General features: G+C 35.5%; 1 protein-coding gene across 1 annotated transcript in view; it reads left to right on the top strand.

The window, feature by feature from the left end:
- Positions 1 to 20,714, top strand: part of Spase22-23 (Signal peptidase complex subunit Spase22-23) — a 71,424-nt gene that overhangs the window by 9,746 nt on the left and 40,964 nt on the right. The window contains exon 2 of the mRNA XM_090396825.1: positions 3,856 to 3,931. Coding sequence (XP_090252951.1) covers positions 3,856 to 3,931 — 76 coding nt within the window. The remainder of the gene's footprint in view (positions 1 to 3,855; positions 3,932 to 20,714) is intronic.

Raw genomic sequence — 20,714 nt, 5'->3', positions numbered from 1 at the left:
ACTTGGTATACACCAGATAAGTCTAGGGGGAGTGGTTGGTCTTTAGTGCAGCAGATAAAGAATGCCAATTTTCTATAAGGTCTGTAGCAAGAGGTCAAGTCATGTTTTTTTAAGATTTTGGTAATTTTTTTCAAGATGCCTCGGATGTAGGGAATGGTGATGGATTTAGAGTAATCCGTGTTGTGGGGGGGGTTGTGGTTTACTGGTTTCAATTTTTTGGGGGGGGAAGGATAGCCATTGGCTGAGAAAGTGTTGAGGATGTGATTTAGTTCATTGGTTAGGGCATTGTCATTTGAACAGATTAGTTTAGCCCTGTTATATAGTGTCTTAACAACTCCATATTGTTGTGAGGAGGGGAATGGTGGGATTGTTGGTGAATGTATCTGCCTATATGAATGAGTTTTCTATAAACTGAGAAAACCAAGGTTCCATCAGGCTGGCTGGTGACTAGTGTGTCTAGGAAAGGGAGGCTGTTGTTTTCCTCTTTTTCCAGAGTGAACTTAATTCTGGGGTGTTGGTTGTTTAAGTGTGTTAAGAAGGAGAGGAGTGCATCAGAGCCATGTGGCCGAATAGCGAACACATCATCAATGTAGCGACACCATATGGTAGGGTTTTGTGTGGCAGAGTTTAAGGTTTTCTCTTCTAAGGTCTCCATAAAGAAATTGGCCAAGGGTGGGGAGAGTGGTGAATCCATGACTGTCCCCTCTATTTGTTTGTAGAATTTTCTCTACCAAACAAAATAGCCTGAGTTCATTGTGAACTGAAATAGGGCTGAGATATCAGAAGGAAATTTAGCTTGGATTAGCTCTGTTTCCCTTGAGTGGAGCATTTGTGTTCCACTTATTAATTTATTAATAAATAAATCTGTAGATTTATTTATTAATAAATTGGTTACTAATTAGGAAAAAAATAATTTTTTTAAAATTATTTTGTATAGGCAGCACCCCTACTTAAAACTTCATGGGCTGCCACTGGTATGTTGGAGTGTAAGGTTTTCTATGCTGGCTTTGAAGTGGGCTGAGTTTTTTATGTGTGATGATGTGTTGCCAGTATAGTGTGTGAGCACTTTGGCCAAGTGTTTAGCTAATTTGTGTGTGGGGGAATCAATGCCATCCACTATGGGACGTAATGGCACATTTTCTTTATGTATTTTTGGGAGTCCATATATATGGGGGGGGGGAATTATAGAGTTATACGGTTTTAATTTGTTAGTAATTTCTACAGGCCAAGAAGTGACCTTCTTAAGGAGCATGTGGAGTTTTCTAATTTGTGAGTTGGTGGGATTGTATTTAAAATGTATAATGTATATTCTATATATAATTATATTGTATATCAAAATAAAATGTATATTCTATTGTATGTTGTAATTTCCTTAAGTTATTTAGTAAGCATAAACAGCTCAATGACATGACCATTCTATATCATTACATATTTCCATGGAGTCTGTGTATTCCACTCAAATGGCATAATGTGTTTAACTTGCAGAGATATCTGAATCACTAATAAACATTAATAGAGTTGATTAAAACTCAAATTTGGTGACTATAGTGCTTTAATAAACACTTGCGGGTGGTTGAAAAAAAAAATACTCTCATCGTAACTAGATGCTATTTTAACATACTAAAATTTTGACAAACTGATAAATTGAAAAAAAAATCATGTCATATGATGTCATGATTTTTTTTTTTTATTAGATAGTAGAAAATTCCCCCTCCACCTTTCCTCTGACATCAATATGTTTAACTTTTTTTTTTTTTTAGTGGCAATCCCACCCATGGAAAGATGGTGCATATAAGACATTTAGTAGTATGAGAAATCCTGTTTTATAGAAATAATTGAAGAACCTTACATTTAAAGCTGCTTCTCGCCTTTAATAAGCAATGTAGTGGGCTTGCATCATTCAGGTTTCTCTTGAGGACTTAAGTACTATAATAGCATTCTAATCCATAACCCATTGGTTTGCAAAGTGGAGATGATGTCCACTTGGCCACCCAAGCTAGTATATATATTGCACAAATATAAAATAAACAGCTGATTCACATTATGATGTGGAAGACACTTTGAGACCATATTATGGCAAGGAGATTGGTCTCTGTGTATGGATCTTCTCCCCACAATTGCTCACCCTGTCCTTTCATCAAAACATGAACATGTGGTGAATCAAAGAAATATTGATGGTGATATTGTGACAAAAATAAATCTCTCAAAAATCAGTTCTAATAAGGAAGACAAACTAGTCACAACATACAAATCTTGTATGAATCTTCATAATGAAAACTCACTTCACATCCACTTTATTAACATCTGTGGCATTTACACCAGCAAAATGATGTGTACCATCACTGCTTGTAGTGATCGGAACCACTTTATTCTCAACAGAAATCCAAATTACTGCTACATCCACTACTGCCCATTTTTAATGTCCAAATTACACACCACACAATTTCTTTCACTGCCAGGGCAGCATCCTGTGCCTTTATGAAATCTGACATTGCTTTCTAGAGAATGACTAACTTAGAATCTCCTATTTTTCACTACCTTTTGGCTCAATGTTTCCTTGCCCTAGTTAATAACATTCCTTTCCTGCATTTACCTGTCTCCAAATTCCGATAACCTCTCTGACCTCTTCATTTGCCATTCAGTGAAGGCAGACCACCTGCAATCCAGCTATCCAAATAGTGAAGTCATCTTTTTAAGTGACCTTAATAGAGATGTTTGCAAGTAGAAAAATCACTTGGTGGTGAATGATTTTCATTGCCTAAGCCCCATTGAGACATAAAGCACAGTTTGGTCTCCAGGCTTGCTTATGTAATCCTTTATATGTTAGCAGTACTAGTATGCTGTTGGATTTTTTTTTATTTTTTATTTATTTATTTATTTATTTTTTTTTATATATGTGATATTTTCAGTAATGCTACCCCCCCCCAAAAAAAAAGCCTTTATTTGACCTTTCCTAATGTTCACAATCCAAAGATGCTGTTTCTTAATCATAGAACCATAATAAGCAAGCCTGTGCCAAACATGTTAAACCAGAAAAGTGCCACGTGGTAAACATAATGAACCTTACTGGGTTCATGTTGTTGCAAGCAGGTATTACAGTATATGGTCTGACACAAGAGCAGCAGTAAATTTCATGTCCTATTATGTTAGCCAAATAATTCACTGGCATTTAAGGTGTACGACTTCTGATCTGTATTACGTTAATTAATCTTGGCAAAATAGTAAAGTTGGCCATTTGTATGTATTCAAAGAGTATGAATGATGAATTATTTACAGAGCTTATCTACATTATTATTAGTAACCTCATTGGCCATGAGACCCAGTTTCATTTATTATTAATAAATCCAAGAAAAGCACATTAATTTTTCTTCGGAAAGAAATAACTTCTCTAATATTCTATATCTTTCCTCCAGCTGCACATACTATATGAGTATGTCTTGAAATTATAATATATTATAGAACCTTTTGGCTAAAAGCTCTGAAAATTGTTTGAGCCACAAGAAGAAAGAAGAAGAATGTGTGTATTTTCAAATTCATGGCATTATTTTGAGATAGAAAATTTCCCAGAGAAAAAACAGATTATTAGACAAAATCTTTACTGTTGCTTCACAAAGGGCAAGGAGACTGGTCACTCTGCATGGATATTATATCCAAGAATATCTCCTCTCACTCTATTCTCTGTGACTGTTTTTGCTGGTTTTCTACCCAGCATCTTCAGAGCACAAAAGTTTTCACAATATGTTTTTTGAAAGTTGCATATATATGCAGTATGCTAAAATATATATTCTAGAAGCTTTACTGTGAAGTAACTCATATGTTATTTAAGATATGTCTGAATTTTTCTTTTTTTAACAGGAAAAATGTTCCAGATTATAGTGCATCTCGAGAAAAGAACGACCTTGGATTTGTTACATTTGATCTTAATACTGATATCCTTATTCAAAGATATGTATGAATTTAAGTTGAGAATTTCAATAGTAGTTTGTAAAAATTTCCGTGTCTCATGTTTTATTAATAACATATTGAAACCATCCTTGAAAGCAACCATCTTAATGGGGCTAAAATTACTATTTATTACATGACAGTAATTAAGACATGATTGTGACATGATTAATGAGCACAGATTTCACTTAGCATCATCTTCAGAATACAGTTAAGGGTATGCCACATTTGAAAATTAAATGTTTCATCACTATCTTGGGCTGCTGTATGTAATGTGAGAAGGAAACAGTATTAGAGCTAAAATGAAATAATGAGATTGAAAAAAATTGTATATTGTTTAAAACGTCTATGTAACTATTGTAAATGTGCATGCAAAAAAATAAAGAATAAGATTATTATTCGGGCCTCCATGGAGTCAAAAGGCTCATTGTGGGAGGTCGATCTTAGAAACACAGTTTATCATACCACTCATTGATCATTCTTGCTCTAACCACTCTCTCAGACAATGCATTCCATGGTTCAACCACCCTCCACGCAAAGAAACCACTCCTCACCCTCTTGCTCAGTTTCCTTCCGTAACTTCCAGGGATGCCGCCCCCCCCTGTCATCGCTCCTTCCTGCTGTTCAACCAAGCGAAAGAACTCCCCATTGTCAACCCTATAACCACCTCTCAACAGTTTAAAAGTCTCAATCATATCACCTCTCCTATTCACCAAACTCTTCAGTCCACATTCCCTCATAACTGTAGTCTGAGTGTGGTCTGATCAGGGTCTTATATAATGGAATGATAACTCTTTTATCTCTGCAGGTCTGCATCCATCCCAGTATTACAGCAATCCTCTGGGTTACCTTCACCACCTTCACAATATGCTCCCTGATTTTCAGTTTTCTATGAATCATCACCCCCCCCCCCACATCTCTTGTCTACCCTACTTCCTCCAGTATAGCTCCTCCAATCGAGTATACATCCTCCCATCACAATCAATATTTTCAATTGTGCAGGTTAACCATTTTCCAGTTTTTAAATTGACAGCTATTCCTGTTCAAGTGTCGATGGGAATTTTGTAACTTTCCTTAACTTTTTTTCTTTGTAATTTTAAGTACATTTGTGAGGATGAGGCAGTATTTTCTTTTTACATAGAAAGAAGTTTGTCAATGTTGTTTAGGAAGCAAGGAAGTCATGCAGTTGACTCCCACTTTGGGGGATCACAGGAAAGGATGGTCATAGTGTTCATGTTGCTAAAGTGAATTTCATTTAGCAAATTGTACTATCAGGCTATGACTGTATCAGACTTTTCAGCTAAACATTGTTGAATCCCTTCCAGCTCCATGTGAGACCAGCAGGAATTTTCTTTCTGGTAAGCTCTTTTCCCCTATGTAAAATGCTAACCTGCCAAGCAGAATATGTGCAGTGCCAATCTCATGCCTTAGTTATCTGAACTGTACATCCAATATTTCTGGTAAACTCTGTGGCTGTTTTGCTGGTTTTTACCAAGCATCTTCAGAGTACACAAGTTTTCACAATATGCAAACAGTCACAATTAGTTAATAGTTGGAAACAGTTTAAAATTATAATGGACACCATAAAGAAATAAAATCCTAATTGCCATCATCTATTGTTGGATACAGAGGTTCACAAGTGTTAAATTGACGTAGCTGTACTTGTTGAGGTTTGGGGAATGTTTTAAGGCAGCTGCTAATTTCAAAAATATTCTCTCTCTCTCTCTCTCTGACTTGTAGTGACTTCTGTGTTGCACTCTTCCGTTTTTTTTTTTTTTTCTTTATGTGTGAAGGTCAGGAATAGCAGACCATCCAAAGCATGGTCTGCTATTCCTGACCTGCCATAATGGTAGTGTCAAATGTTTTTATATTCTCCGAGGCAGATGTCAACAGATATTCCTGTCTGTCCATAGTAAGCAAGATCACTTCATATGTGATTATCGGGAGAGGGGGAGAAAGAGAGAGAGAGCTTGTCCTTAAGTGACAAAACTTAAATTACAGAATTTTTCTTCTGTAATTTGAAGAATCAATAATTAGTGTTGCTTTTCCCTTGTCTGCTTTAGTGATAACAAAGCGACTGTTGTTTCTTAAGGAATGTAGCGCTTTCTTTTTAGAAGGAGATATGTTGGAAGGAGGAAGCTTGGCTTTAAGTAGCGTAGAAGCAACTTCTAGGCGGAGAGAATTAGCCTTTTCACTGGAGGACTGACTTAGGTTCTGTTATGGATTCTTCAAATTACAGAAGAAAAATTTCTCTTACTTTCAGATCACTCAACATACTAAGAACTTTATCATGAATCCACTAACAGGCAACTGAGGAAATTAAATTCCTTTCTAGATGAGGTTATAAGTTTAGATGCAGACACTATAGAAAGGTTAAAAACTCATTTTGCAAAACCACCTGGGTTTTATTCTACCAAAAATTCACAAGACAGACATTCCTCTCTGTCCTATAGTTGACTGTATTGATTCATCTACTTACTGTAGCCAAACATTTAGCAAAATTATTGAAATAACATATAGACGATCACTCTCTTTTTTGAAAAACTCTTATTTCTTAAACAAATTAAAAAATATCCCATTACAGCCTACAGATCTTATGGTGAGCTTCAATGTATTCTCGAATGTACCTCTCAAAGAGACTTTACATTTACTTGCTGACATCTTCCCATGAGATATCGTAAAATTATTCGATTTCGTGATGCACTCTGGATATTTCTTGTATCAAAACAAATTCTACAACCAAGTAGAAGGAACGGCCATGAGAAGTCCACTTTCATCTGCTCTATCTGACTTATTTGGAGCATCTAGAAGACATTCTTTTTTTCATCTATATACCCTCAACCTTATGGGTTAGGTATATAGACATTTTTTCAGTGTGGCCTCACAACAGAGATTCCTTACTTTCCTTTTTAGCAAAAATCAATTCTTTACACCCTCGTATCAAGTTTACAATGGAGATTGAAAAAGACAAGTTATCCTTTTTTAGACATCTTTCTCATCTGGTCACCTTCAGGTATTTCGACAACAATAGTTTACAGAAAACCCACTTTTACTGGACGTTACATCTCAAACAATCTGCTCATCATCCTTATCAAAAAAACAGGAATCATAAAATGTTTAATTCGACGAGCTAGAACTAATTGCTCAACTCTCCATGAATTACAGAAAGGCCTTTCCACTATCAAACATTACATGAAATTAAATGGCTTCTCCAAAAAGACTACACACCATCTGTTTGAGTTCCAATTCCATATATTTCAGGAATTTCCAGAACAAATTTCAAGAATTCTGAAGAAATATAATTTAACAGCCACTTATATTCCTATTAATAAAATATCTATCTATTTCCCCCTCTTCTAAAGATAAACGCTCAACTATGTCGCTGCCTGGTGTATATCAAATTCCGTGTGACTGCAGTCTGTCGTACTTTGCACAAACTGGATGCTCTATAGAAAAAAGAATACAAGAACATCAATCGTACATTCTTCACAACAAATTCAGTAAGTCTGGATTAGCACAACATGGGATATAGACAAGCCACAACATTCTCTGGTCCAGGGCTTGCCTTCTACACAGATGTTGCTATAAATTTGAACGCCTATTCAAAGAGAGTGCTGAGGCCTTACTTCAACGGCCTAACTTGAATCGAAATGATTGGCTATCTTTGTCAAAAATATGGGGAAGTTTAATCCGGATAACACTATTTTTTATTTATTTTTTTCAATTGAGACCTTCTAATTCTTACATTATTTCTAATGTTATCTTTAATTGAAATTATAAATTAAGATTGTTGTGTGAATTTGTGAATTGATACCTATAATTTATTCATCACTGATGAAATTTACTTCTCTTTAGTGCTTAGCAATGTAACATCACGTGGCTCGTTCTACTTTTGATTGATCAATTGTTTGTATTCCACCATGTAAAAACTGTTCCTATCAAGCCACTGATGATAGTCTGTTAATTTCAGACTGAAATATTTGGCAAATATTAACAAAAACATTCTTGTGCTAACTTATTGATAATTCTTGATAGAATGAGATATGTGATTGAATGTTGCTACCAGGGAATGTGGAGGGTGGAGACAGGGACTAAGTCAACTTGGCTTGGTGAGCAAGCAAAGGATAATTATGAGCAATTTTTAGTTATGGCAATATTGATTGGATTGAAGAGATAGCATTATGGAATAAGGAGTATGAATTCTTTGTTCTTAAGGACAACTATCTTATGTAGTATGTAATGGAGGGCATGGAGAACTAAGAGTCTTAGATCTGGTTATATCATCCAAGGATATGATTGTGAATGGAGTGTCTAATCTTCTCCTGGTTGGCGAGAGTGACCATGAAGTGATCACCTGGGTTGTAGCTAATCATATGAGAGCTTCTGTGAAGAGAGAAACATGGCTGGGAATTATGAAAAGCTTATGGGACAACCAAGATAAGGCATGGAAAGAGGAGTTGAATGGAAAGGAGACAGATGTTGATTGGGCATTGATCAAGAGCTATTTAACAGCAGTAGTGTCTGAGTGTATTTCAAAGGTGAAAAGGCTAAATAATATGGGAATGAATTGGGTCATAAATGAGTAACACATTCACTGCTACTCATTTATGACAGAATGTCCCCAGCATTTTCAGAATGACTTTGCTGCATTGCCTACATATCCACGTGATTTGACTGCTCAGGTCAGACTGAGTTATGCAGCATAGAAATGTGATTATTACAATGCTTAGAAGCAGCAGTGGCACATATGCAAATATCAGTTTGATGCTTTAAAGTGTCAGTGGCACTGAATGTGTTAAGCATAGAATCTGGAAGAAGGCAGTGTGGAGGCAACAAAATGTTGGTAATAATCAGTTGCACGAAGAGTACAAAGAGCAAGTCAGGTTGGTAAAGACAGCAAAAGTGCAGTATGAGAATAAATTAGCCAATCAAGCTAAGAAATCCTATTGAGTTTTTGATATGTAGCAAAAAGAGAAAATGACTAAGGTAGGATGATGCTAGTTGATGACACTGGCAAATTGGTAAACCAATGCTGAGAACATAGCTGAAGTATTCAGTGAGCAATTTATCAGTGTATTTCATCCTTGTGAAGACAACAGCATAAGAAGCTGGAGTATAGAGGATAGCAGAGGAGGGACTGATAGTGAATGAGCAGAAGGTATATGAGGAATTAAGTAAATTCTGTTAATATGTTAATAAGGTAGTAGGACTTGACAAAATATTGCCACTTGTCTTGAAGGAATGCCCCAAGGAATTAATGATACCTTTGCACACCTGTATAACATCATCAGTCTTGCAGCAGGCAAGTCCTAAAGGATTGGAAGGCATCCAGAGAAGGTTTACTAGTCAGTGTCACATCTATGGAATGTCAGATATGAGGAGAAATTGAAGGAATGCATCTTCAGATCCTTGTGAATGGAAGGAGAGAGGATGTTGAAACATAAGTTGGTGAAGGGTTGTTATCAGATTAATGTGGAGATTTTTCATAGATTAGAGGAGACAAGGATAGAACAAGAAGCCATCCCTGGAAGCTGTAAGAATGGTGTTAGCAAGGTAGTGATAAGTAAGTTCTTTGCATGGAGAGTGATTGGTGAATGGAATGCATTGCCTGAAAGTGTGGTGAGTGCAGAAACTGAAGCAGTTTAATGCATGGTTGGGGGATATTTTTGCATGAGAAAGTGAGTGAGTATGGGCCTATGGATTTTTTTTTCAACAATGAGTCCTTTGACTGCATGAAGGTAAGATGTTAGTTATAATAATACCATTATGCAATCCTTGTCAGGCCAATATTGGATTATATTCTTCTATCATGGATTTTAGTCCAAGTGACCTGTTCTGGTCTCATTCCATCACTTTCCAGGTTTTTCAGTTCTTTTTCCATTTATTTCATATTTGTATAGTTTTTTGGTTGTCTGTTTGATTTAGATATTCTATCTATTGTTGTTTATATTTATTTATATAATAGTAAATTGGTGTTTTACATTCAGGGATTGTAAAATGTCTTCATTTGTTTTATGGTCCCACTTGGTATATCCAGCTGTTTTGAGAAATGTCATTTCTGCTGTTTGAATTCATTTTTGATCTTTTTGTTTTTCATAGTTCACTTCCACATAATAAAGTTAGTTTTAGTTTAGGCAGGACATTATATAGTCTGATTCTGCTGCGATTTTGTATTAGGGATAGCTTAAATATAATTCATTATGCTATTTACTTGAGCAAAATTTGATATTTTAATGTATCTTTCAAATTCTAGAATGTGATTTATCTGAATTTGAATCATATGAATTTGAAAGTATTTGTGTTCTAATATTTTATATCTCAGTATTTTACTTCTTACTAATGACTTTCAAAAGGAAAAACCCATTGTTGTCTTTAATTTAGATATTCTAAATTTATATTGATTTTACTAATCTTTGTAAATCATTTTCTGATGTGGCTAATAGGGATGCGTTGAATATTTGGTTTTTCCTTGGTATTCAGCTCATTTAGCATGTTTTTGCAAATACAGTTGACTCTTAAAGAATGAGGGTTTGAACAGCGTGATTTAACTTATACACTTTTTTTTATATTTTTTTTAATTTAAAAAACTTGCAGATGAGCCATGTAGCCTAGAAATATCGAAAACATTAAGAAAAAGTTAGGTATGTCATGAATGTATAAAATATATGTAGACACTAGACTATTTTATCATTTACTGCCATAAACTATACACAAATCTATTATAAAAAGTTAAAATTTATCAAAATGTACGCACCAAACACTTGCAGACCATACATGGCCATTTGCAGTCAAGAGAAATGTAAACAAACTTAAATATTCAGTATTAAATCATAACTGCATAAAATTAACTATTATTAATTAGTTGAATTAATTAGCATAGAATAAAAATTTTATAACGATCCTATCAATTACACTAGGCTGCCATAAAGCAATCATATTGCTGCTGCTTCATTATCAATGCATGAATCATTATACCTGTCAATAAATATGAATTTCTTTTTCATATTATCTTTTCTAGTAATATATATAACATCTGCAGTGTTTTGTATCTATTAAGACAATATTGATGTACTTACTGACAGACATGATTCATGTTTTAAACAGACAAAATTAACTTACGATATCAATAAATGCAGTACAGTACAGCACTGTAAATGTATTTTCACTTCCTTATGATTTTCTTTTAGCTTGCGTTATTGTAAGAATATAGTATATATACATACACTAGTAAATTAACAAAATGTGTTAAGCCTTATCAATGACTGTTTGTCATTGATAAGGCTTCCAGTCAAGAGTAGACTATTAGTAGTTAAGTTTTTGGGGGGTCAAAAGTCATACGTGGATTTTCGAACAACGGCGTGTGTCGGTGCCCCTAACTGCCTCATTGTTCGAGGTGCAACCGTACTGTATTTACTAGAATATAACATGCCCTCGCATATATCTTGCACCGCTGATTTTACTTTATGAAAAAAGAAATTAAAGTTTCGCATCTAGTTTGCAAGTGGAAAAAAGTTTAAAACTTTAAGAAATAGATAGTGAATGTTATGGCAGTTTCAGATATTTTGTAATTCAATTGACAAGAATCAGCATTTCAACTCAACAAAACGTTGAGTTGCATAATCTTTTGTTAATGCCACACCAATCATATGCATAGAGATGGAAGGAACCAGTACAAGAAATGTGGTAGTGAAAGCATCGACTTCTACTCTATCTTGAAATTCGCGGAGGTAGATTAAGAGACCATCATTAGAACTGTTGTGCAACTGGATTTTGAGAGCTTGGGACATGATTTTGCTAGAAATAATTAATTTAATTGCATTGTCACTAAAAAATTCAAATATATCACATGCTGGTGAGCGGCTGAGCACATAAATAACGTTTAATTAAAATTTTAAATACACTAATTTTATAAATAATGTAAGCAATTATAAATTATAATGAGTACTGAGGATCTAATTATTATTATTATTCAGGCCTTCATGGAGTCCAAAGACTCATCGCAGGAAACACAGTCTATCAAGACTTATCGTGGGAGGTCCCTCCTAGGAAACACAGTCTATCATACCACTCCTTAAACTCATTGACCATTCTTGCTCTCACCACTCTATTAGGCAATGTATTCCATGGTTCAACCTCCCTCCATGCAAAGAAACCACTCCTCACCCTCTTGCTCACAGTTTCCTTCCGTAACTTCCTGGGATGTCCCCTTGTCATCACTCCTTCCCGCTGTTCAACCAAGCGAAAGAACACCCCAGTGTTAACCCTGTAACCACCTCTCAGCAGTTTAAAAGTCTCAATCATATCACCTCTCCTGCTTCTATCCACCAAACTCTGCAGTCCACATTCCCTCAACCGATCCTCATAACTAACATTGTACAGTCTTGAAACCATCTTTGTTATCTGCCTTTGTACCCTTTCCACATTTAATTTATCCCTTTCAAATCCTGGGGACCAAATCTGAGAATAATAGTCTAAGTGTGGTCTGATCAGAGTCTTATACAACGGAATGATAACTCTTTTATCTGTGTAGATCAGTGTCCTTCTTGTTATTTCAGCAATCCTCTGTGTTACCTTCACCACCTTTGCAATATGTCCCCTAAATTTCAGGTTTCTATCAATCATCAACCCCCAGATCTCTTGTCTCCCCTACTTCCTCCAGTATAGCTCCTCCCATAGATTATGTAGCATCCCATCGATGTGTCCCAAAACTCATTACATTTTGCTGCATTAAACCAATACCCCCATTCATTGCCCATCTGTCTAGCTTATTCAAATCCTCTTGCAGGGATACGGCATCTGCACTATTACTCATAACCCTTCCCAGCTTCGCATCATCTGCAAACAACTGAATATTTCCCTGCAATCCACTGACATTGTCATTGATATAAAGATTAAACAATATAGGTCTCAGTACTGAGCCCTGTGGGACCCCACTTGTAACCCTCTGCCTCCTTGAAACTGCCCCACCATACACAACTCTCTGATACCTATTAGACAGCCAATCCTGAATCCAGTTGGCCAACCTGACATCCAGACCCATGTGCTGCAACTTAAATATCAGCTTATCATGTGGCACCCTGTCAAATGCCTTCGCTGAGTCCAAGAAAATGGCAGTATATGCCTTTTCCGTCATCTACTGCTCTTGTAATTTTATTATAAAAAACTAGCATATTGCTAAAACGAGCGCCCCCCTTCACAAATCCATGTTGACTCTCACAGATAACATTACCCTCATCTGCCCAATGCTGTATATGGTCCGTCATTAATTTCTCCATGATCTTAACAACTACTGATGACACACAAACTGGCCTATAATTAGACACTTCTAGTCTGCTATCACCCTTATGTAATGGCACTATCTTATCTTCCTTCCATTCCCTGGGCACCTTTCCTGCAGCCAGACTTTCATTGAAAAGCAAAAGCCAGGTCAAAGGTGCTATTGGTTCTTTAGCACATTCTCTCAAAATTCGTGGTGGAATACCATCCAGTCCCAAATTCGTTTTTTCTCAATTTCGTTTTTTTCCTGAAAAACTTTAGTTTCTGAAAATTCTCATATATATCTCATGACAATTTTTTTAACTTTGCTTTGTGAGGAAAAAAGAGTTATATTTGAGTAAATACAGTACTGTAGTCGTCATCCCCTTATCCGTAGTTTCAGTTATCCACTGTCAACCCTAGTCCGAAGATATTAAATGGGGAAATTCCAGAAATAAACTATTTATAATTACATCGTCAAAGTGGATATTAAATCCAAAATTATTTTTAAGCCAAATGTTTGTAGAAAGTATGAAAGTTTCACAAGTTGATTTGAGGGCTTACGAGAATACAATCATTGGCATCCCCGAGTTGCTTTAGCTACTTAAGTCCAGTAGGTAGTAACTCGGGGATGCACTGAAAAAAATGCACCTGCCCACTAAAGTGTTTTATCAATGGGAAAATTAAGGGATTTGCACTATGAATTGTTGGAACATCCACCCCATTCCCCAGATTTGGCTCCCTCTGACTTCTATCTTTTCCCAAAACTAAAACTCTTCCTCACTGGTCAGTGTTTTTCTTCGAATCAAGAGGTGATTGCAGCTGTAGAAGGGTATTTTGCAGATCTTACTGAGATCCACTACAGGGATGGGATAATGGTGCTGGAGCATTGCTGGAATAAATGTATTAGTCTTAAGGGAGATTATGTTGTAAAAATAATTTTGAAATTATAAATTCGTTTTTTTCATTGTTTGGCCAAGAACTTTTCAGACCACCTTCGTATGTATAGGGAAATACATAGTATATATATATAGGATTCGGTACTATCCGCAGTTTCAGGTATCTGCACAATGTCTTGGAACGTATACCCCATGGATAAGGGGGGGGCTACTTTACGTGGCTTTGGACGAATCAGTAAAAAGAATCGGTATTTAGCTGGATGAAAAAAAACAGCAAACAGCGAACTGGAAAATTGTCCTATTATCATGCCCAACTGCATACAATGGCTTGCTGCATTTGCTATAGGCACTTTCTTTGGAGTTTTTATTATGAAATTTTAAAATTTGTCTTAAAACATGCAAAAATAGCAGTGTTGGTCATGAATAATAATAAAAAAAATTTGGAAATTTTTGATTTATGTGAAGATTTGATTTATAAAATATGAAAATAACAAAATATCAGGATAATAGAAGAAAAAAAGTATACATCTATGATTAATCCTGTAAAAATTCAAACTTATCAATGAATTTGTAAAACAAAATGAAACTGAAATATCACACCACAATGCATGTAAGCACTAACACTATGGCTGGTTGAAGTGATTGCATTGGATAACAGGCCATACCCAATTGTTCAAATAAGGATTTTCAATCTAATGAATAAACTTATTCTGCAGTACAGTTTCTCAGAGAATATTTCTATCAGCACCAACCAGCATCATATTCATTGAAAGATTTTTTTTTTGTTTTTTTTTTTTCCCAGAAAAAAAAATATTTATGAAAAAACCAGACATGCCACTTTGCTGGCCTAGTTGTCCAAGTGGTTGTCTGTGGAAACGCTAGTGGTGATGATGGTGGGTGGTAGATAGCATTGATGTAGTTGCAGTTGGAATGAGCTGTGGAGTGGGTGTCCTCCCTCTCTGGAGGTCATCATCATCAAATTCCTGCCATGTACCCTTAAGTGGCATACAGGATATGAAAGTACTACATAAAAATTTACATCATTACTAACTTCCTATCTACAATTTTCCTCTAGATCAGTCTGTTACTTGTCAAGACTCCAATATTATCAGATCTTATATTTCTGTCGTCTAAGGAACTTTGTACCATATCAATTCACCTATATCTTGGTCTTCCTCTGGGTCATTTTCCTGCCAACCTGGCAGAGGATACTTGTTTTGCCAATCTTTCCTCGGCCATTCTGTTTAAATGACCATACCACCTGAGATTACCTGTGCTAACGCATTCCTGGATGCTGACAATGTCAAGTTCTTTCCTAATATCCTCGTTTTTAATATGATATTGCCATTGATGCCATCTGTTCAGGACTCTAATCTTTCTCAGGATTCTCATATCTGTGGTCTCTAGTTTTGGTCAAGTGTTTTACTTCTGATCCAGCTCTCGGATCCATAAGTTAAAACTGGTTTGAACACTGCCTTGTATACAGCTAATTTAGTGTTCCGACTAATTTCTCTCTTATTCCATATGAATTTATTCAATTGACTTCCTACTATACCAGCTTTATTGATTCTGTTGTCTATTTCCATATTTAATTCACCATCTATACTAAAAATCGTGCCTAAGTAGGTGAAATGTTTTACTTGTTCCACAGGTTCTCTGTTTGCAATGCAGTTGACATTTTCAACGATTCTGCCTATTTTCATTGTCTTTGTCTTTTTATTGCTGACCTTCATACCATATCTACTACAACAGCTATTCAATTTAGTTAAGGAATCTTGCAGACTCGTAGCGGATTTATTGATAAGTATAACATTGTCCGCATAAACCAAAGAGCTGACATTAACATATTTAATTTTGTTATCATGTTTAATACCACTTTCCTTCATAATGTGATCCATATAGATAATGAATACCAGAGGGGGATAATGTATATCCTTGTCTCACACCAGATTTAACATTAAACCATCTTCCTGTACTTCTATGAATTCTAACTGCTGACCTGCAACTCAAATAAAGACTTAAGTATTACTTGATATAATGCTCCATTGACACACCATATAACTGTAGCGTATTGAATAGCTTCTCTCTTGGCACCTTATCATATGCCTTTTCCAGATCTACAAAACACAAATAGAGATCTTTGTTATATTCCCATGATTTCTCCACTATTTGTCGTAAAGTTAGTATCTGATCCTGACAGCCTCTTTTGCCCAGAATCCAGCTTGTTCTTCACCAAGCTTTTCTTCTACAATTCTTCTTAATCGTTTCTCAAGTATACTTGTATAGCTCTTGCCAGGAACACTTAGTAGGGAAATGCCTCTGTAATTCTCAAATTCGGTTTTATTTCCCTTTTTATATATGGGTACTATGAGAACTCTACTCCAATCATCAGGAATTGGTCCCTCTATCCAGGCCTTCTGAACTATGCAGTGCAGCCACTGTAAGACATACCACCATACTTCAGCATTTCTGGTTGAATATCATCTACTCCTGCTGCCTTTCCACATTTTAAGCCTTTGATGGTTTTTTCTACTTCAAGTATGGATATGTATTCCTGACTGTATGCCTGTGTATTCCTGACTGTATTCCTGGTGAATGTTTTTTTTTACCACTGTGCTATCACTACTTGTTTCATTTAGCAATTTTTTGAAGTAATTACTCCATACTTCAAGGATATCTTTTTCTCCTGTTTTCATGTCTCCTTGATCATCTCTAACTCCTTTTACAGTACTCTTTCCTCCATTCCTAAGCTTCTTCAACAACCTCCAAAATATTTTGCCACCTTCTTGATATTTATTTTCTATGTTCTTGCCAAAGTTCTCCCATGACTTTTGTTTAGCTAGTTTTACATAGTGTTTAGCTTTCTTACATTTGTCTCTGTATTCTCTAAGAGCACAAGCTGACTTATTTGCCAGGAACTTTTGATATGCTTTCTTCTTTTCCTTCACTGCCTCTTTAACTTCCTGTGTCCACCATGGAGTTCTGATTTTTCTATCATTGCCTCTCTGGCTAAATCAATCAAGGTTTTCTTCAAGGCTTGCCACTGAATCTCTTAAGTTTGGTTCCTGTTCTCAAACTCTTTTGTTTTTTCTTCAATAATCTTTGTGTATTTTAGTCTACAGTTCACATCAGAGAGCTGCTCAACTTTTATTTGCTTCAAAACTTTCTTACATGTTATTCTTTTCAATATGAAATTTAATTTTTTCCTGCTCAAGACTAAATAGTGATCACTTTCAATTTCAAATCCTCAGTACTCTCTGGTGTCCTGCACCAGGGAGAAAGCATCACTATCAACAATAACATAGTCAATGAGACTTTTCTTATTCCTTCTCTCCGTGTGAATTTGTGCATATTTTTATGTTGGAATATTGTGTTAGTAATAACCAGTCCATGTCCTGAGCAGAAATCCAACAGGTATTTGTTATTATTATTAGCTTTGCTCTTTTCTCCAAATTTTACCAAACTATTTTTGTATGTCTGACAATCATTTCCTACTATGCTATTTAGATCACCAACAAGGACCAACTTTTCCTTTTTCATTGTGTCAGTTGCTTTCTATAAAGCCTCAAAAAATTCCTCCACCTCTACCTTAGTAGAACCTTCTGTGGGACCATAGGCATAAATAAGTCTCATTGTCCATTCCCCATTCGGATATTTGCCCACATCACTCTACTTGAGACTGCCTGCCATTCAAGAGGATTAGCCTCGTATTTAGTGTTGAATACAATGGCTACTCCTTCTTTTCCTTGATTGTCATTGCCTGAATATAACATTTTATATTTATTGCTCATAAAGATCTCGCCAGTTTTTGTCTTTTTTGTTTCAGTCACCCCTATTATGTCGATCTGGTACTTATCTAATTCCACAGCTAGCTCCATTTCTTTGCCATTCAGGCTTCTTATGTTGATAGTACTGATCTTTAACTCTGATGTTGAGTTTTGGTGTTTTTTCAGATTTGTTCCAGTAGCTAACTTTTCGCTGTTCACCCTGGTTCCCTGCTGAAAACAACGGGTGTCTTGTTTAACCGGGCGATGCCCCAGCTGGTGTGAAATTTTGTCATGTTGTCCCATCATTTTGTTATTTTGATTTAAGCCAATAAGAATTGCAATTTGATCAGCTAAATCCCAAATTGTCAGCCCATCCTCATTCGTTCAGTATCTAGGTAGATACCCTACAGGGTGCAATATGAGGATTTTGTATCGAGGATTGAACATTAGGTCAGAAACCCTGTTCAGTTCTTCACATTCCTTTAAAGGCTATGTGGAGGTCTCCTCTCCGTTATACAGCTTTGACCCTTAAGTACCCTCTGTCTCTGGAGGTGTTGTTATATATTATTCTGTATATATATATACAGAATATATTATATAATATTATATTCTGTATATTTATAAATTTGGACATGCTGACATTTTAACCACACACCAGTTCTATTGTTCCAAATATTTCGGTAAAAGATCTGCGAAACTTCAGTTTTTAACATTTTGGTGGGGTTATGTTTCATTACGCATCAGTGGTTCGGAGCGGCTACTTAGTTTTTTTTTTTTTTTTTTTCGCTCACAAACTTTAAAGTGTATTTAATTTGAAAGGGAATCTTTATATAGATAGATTTTTTTTTATTTAACTTGATAAAATATACATTGGAAGATAGGCAACAAAAGACTATTTACATATTAAGTACCCTCTGTCTCTGGAGGTATATTCTGTATATATATATACAGAATATATTATATAATATTATATTCTGTATATTTATAAATTTGGACATGCTGACATTTTAACCACACACCAGTTCTATTGTTCCAAATATTTCGGTAAAAGATCTGCGAAACTTCAGTTTTTAACATTTTGGTGGGGTTATGTTTCATTACGCATCAGTGGTTCGGAGCGGCTACTTAGTTTTTTTTTTTTTTTTTTCGCTCACAAACTTTAAAGTGTATTTAATTTGAAAGGGAATCTTTATATAGATAGATTTTTTTTTATTTAACTTGATAAAATATACATTGGAAGATAGGCAACAAAAGACTATTTACATATTATAAGAATATGTGTTACAGAGGGAAAAAAAAAAAGGATTTTCCTTTCAATATACAATAGAAAGGAGGCAAAAGATACATCAGTGGTAGACAGGATTTGTCTTTTTAGTAAGAGTCAATATTTCAGTTCAGTATCACTTTTAGTTATTTTTCAGCTGTAGTGTATCATCATTGGCGATGCAGAATAGGGTACCAGTTGGATTCCATTCCTCTGTGAATTTTGTGACAGTTCTTATTTCTTTGTAATAATTTAGTTCCAGTGAAAGCCTGCTTTGTAGTTTCCGACATAGGCTACACATGAGTTTGTTCCGATTCAGTGACGGATGGGTGCCGGTTATTTCTTGTGTACTGTGAATGATGGCCTTGATGCAGATGAAGAATAAATTGCAATTCCAGTAGTCTTCTTGGCTGCTTGCATAGTTACAAGTGCTAGAGGCAATAGGTAATCATTGCTTTGTTTGCAGGACAGGTTAGATATGTGTTCCATGGTACCTGAAACTTTGCAGAATAGACACAGATTTGATTCTCTAAGTTGAAGTTTGTATAGTTTAGTGGAAGTTGGCAAGATATTATGCCATAGCCTCCACTGTATGTCAGAATCTGGTTTGGCACACTTCAATTTATATAGAAGATCCCACTGAAAACTTGGTGGCATATGCAGCTTTGTAGATGAGAAGGTTAAGGATGAATATAGGAAGGGCAAAGTTGGAGGCACTGACATAAAGTTGTATATTTTCTTGTAGTGGGAGGGAAGAATTGGAAGTGAGGCTAAATAGATAGATTGATTGATATATACCCCAAGGGTGTTTAGGTTACTATGACCACACTACATGATTATGGTAACATTATTATTAATCTCCTATCCACAATTTTCCTCCAAATTAGTCTATTACCAGTAAGCATTCCTGTATTTTCATATGTGACATTTTGTTCTTAGGCAGTTCTGAATTAATCCATCTAGACCTTGGTCTTCCTCTGGGTCTCTTTCCTTCCATCTTGGCAACAAACACCTGTTTTGCTAACCTGTCCTCACCCATTCTGTTTAAGTAGCCATACCACTTTAGGTTACCTCTACTGACATGGACTGTGGCAGTAGTTTTCACATAAAAAAAAATTAGTCCAAGTACGTTTGACTCACTATAGCAAATTCCTAGAATATTTTAATGGATACTTTATTGTAGTGAATTTCTTTTAGCATGGCATTGTACCTATGGAAATTTAGTTCCTTAGGTACAATGCTTATAGGTGAGATCATAACATCATATGTGTCCAAGGAAAAAATGTGCTGAACATTATTGAATACAAAGGGAAGTTTGAAGTCAGATGCTCTGTATATTAGTTGTCTTTGGGACTTTTCCATAGTTTGTCGAAGGGAGAGTTACTAATGTGATGTTTGCTATAGTGAGAATTGGCTGTGTTTGAGTAATAAATTTTATATGGTCTGATTGGGGTTGTCTTGTAATTCAGAAACAGCTATAAAGTAAAATGGACACAGTATGATGTCAAGTCAGACTTTTAAAATTTTCATTATTTGTTAACTTTGTTGATTTAGAAATTTTTTGTAGTATTTTAACTTTTTTTAATT

Source organism: Typopeltis vanoorti, chromosome 8 (genome assembly GCF_054136105.1).
Source record: "Typopeltis vanoorti isolate ZY-2024b chromosome 8, IOZ_Tvanoo_1.0, whole genome shotgun sequence".
In the NCBI taxonomy this organism is placed as follows: domain Eukaryota; kingdom Metazoa; phylum Arthropoda; class Arachnida; order Uropygi; family Thelyphonidae; genus Typopeltis; species Typopeltis vanoorti.
This window is presented reverse-complemented; position numbering and strand designations above follow the sequence as displayed.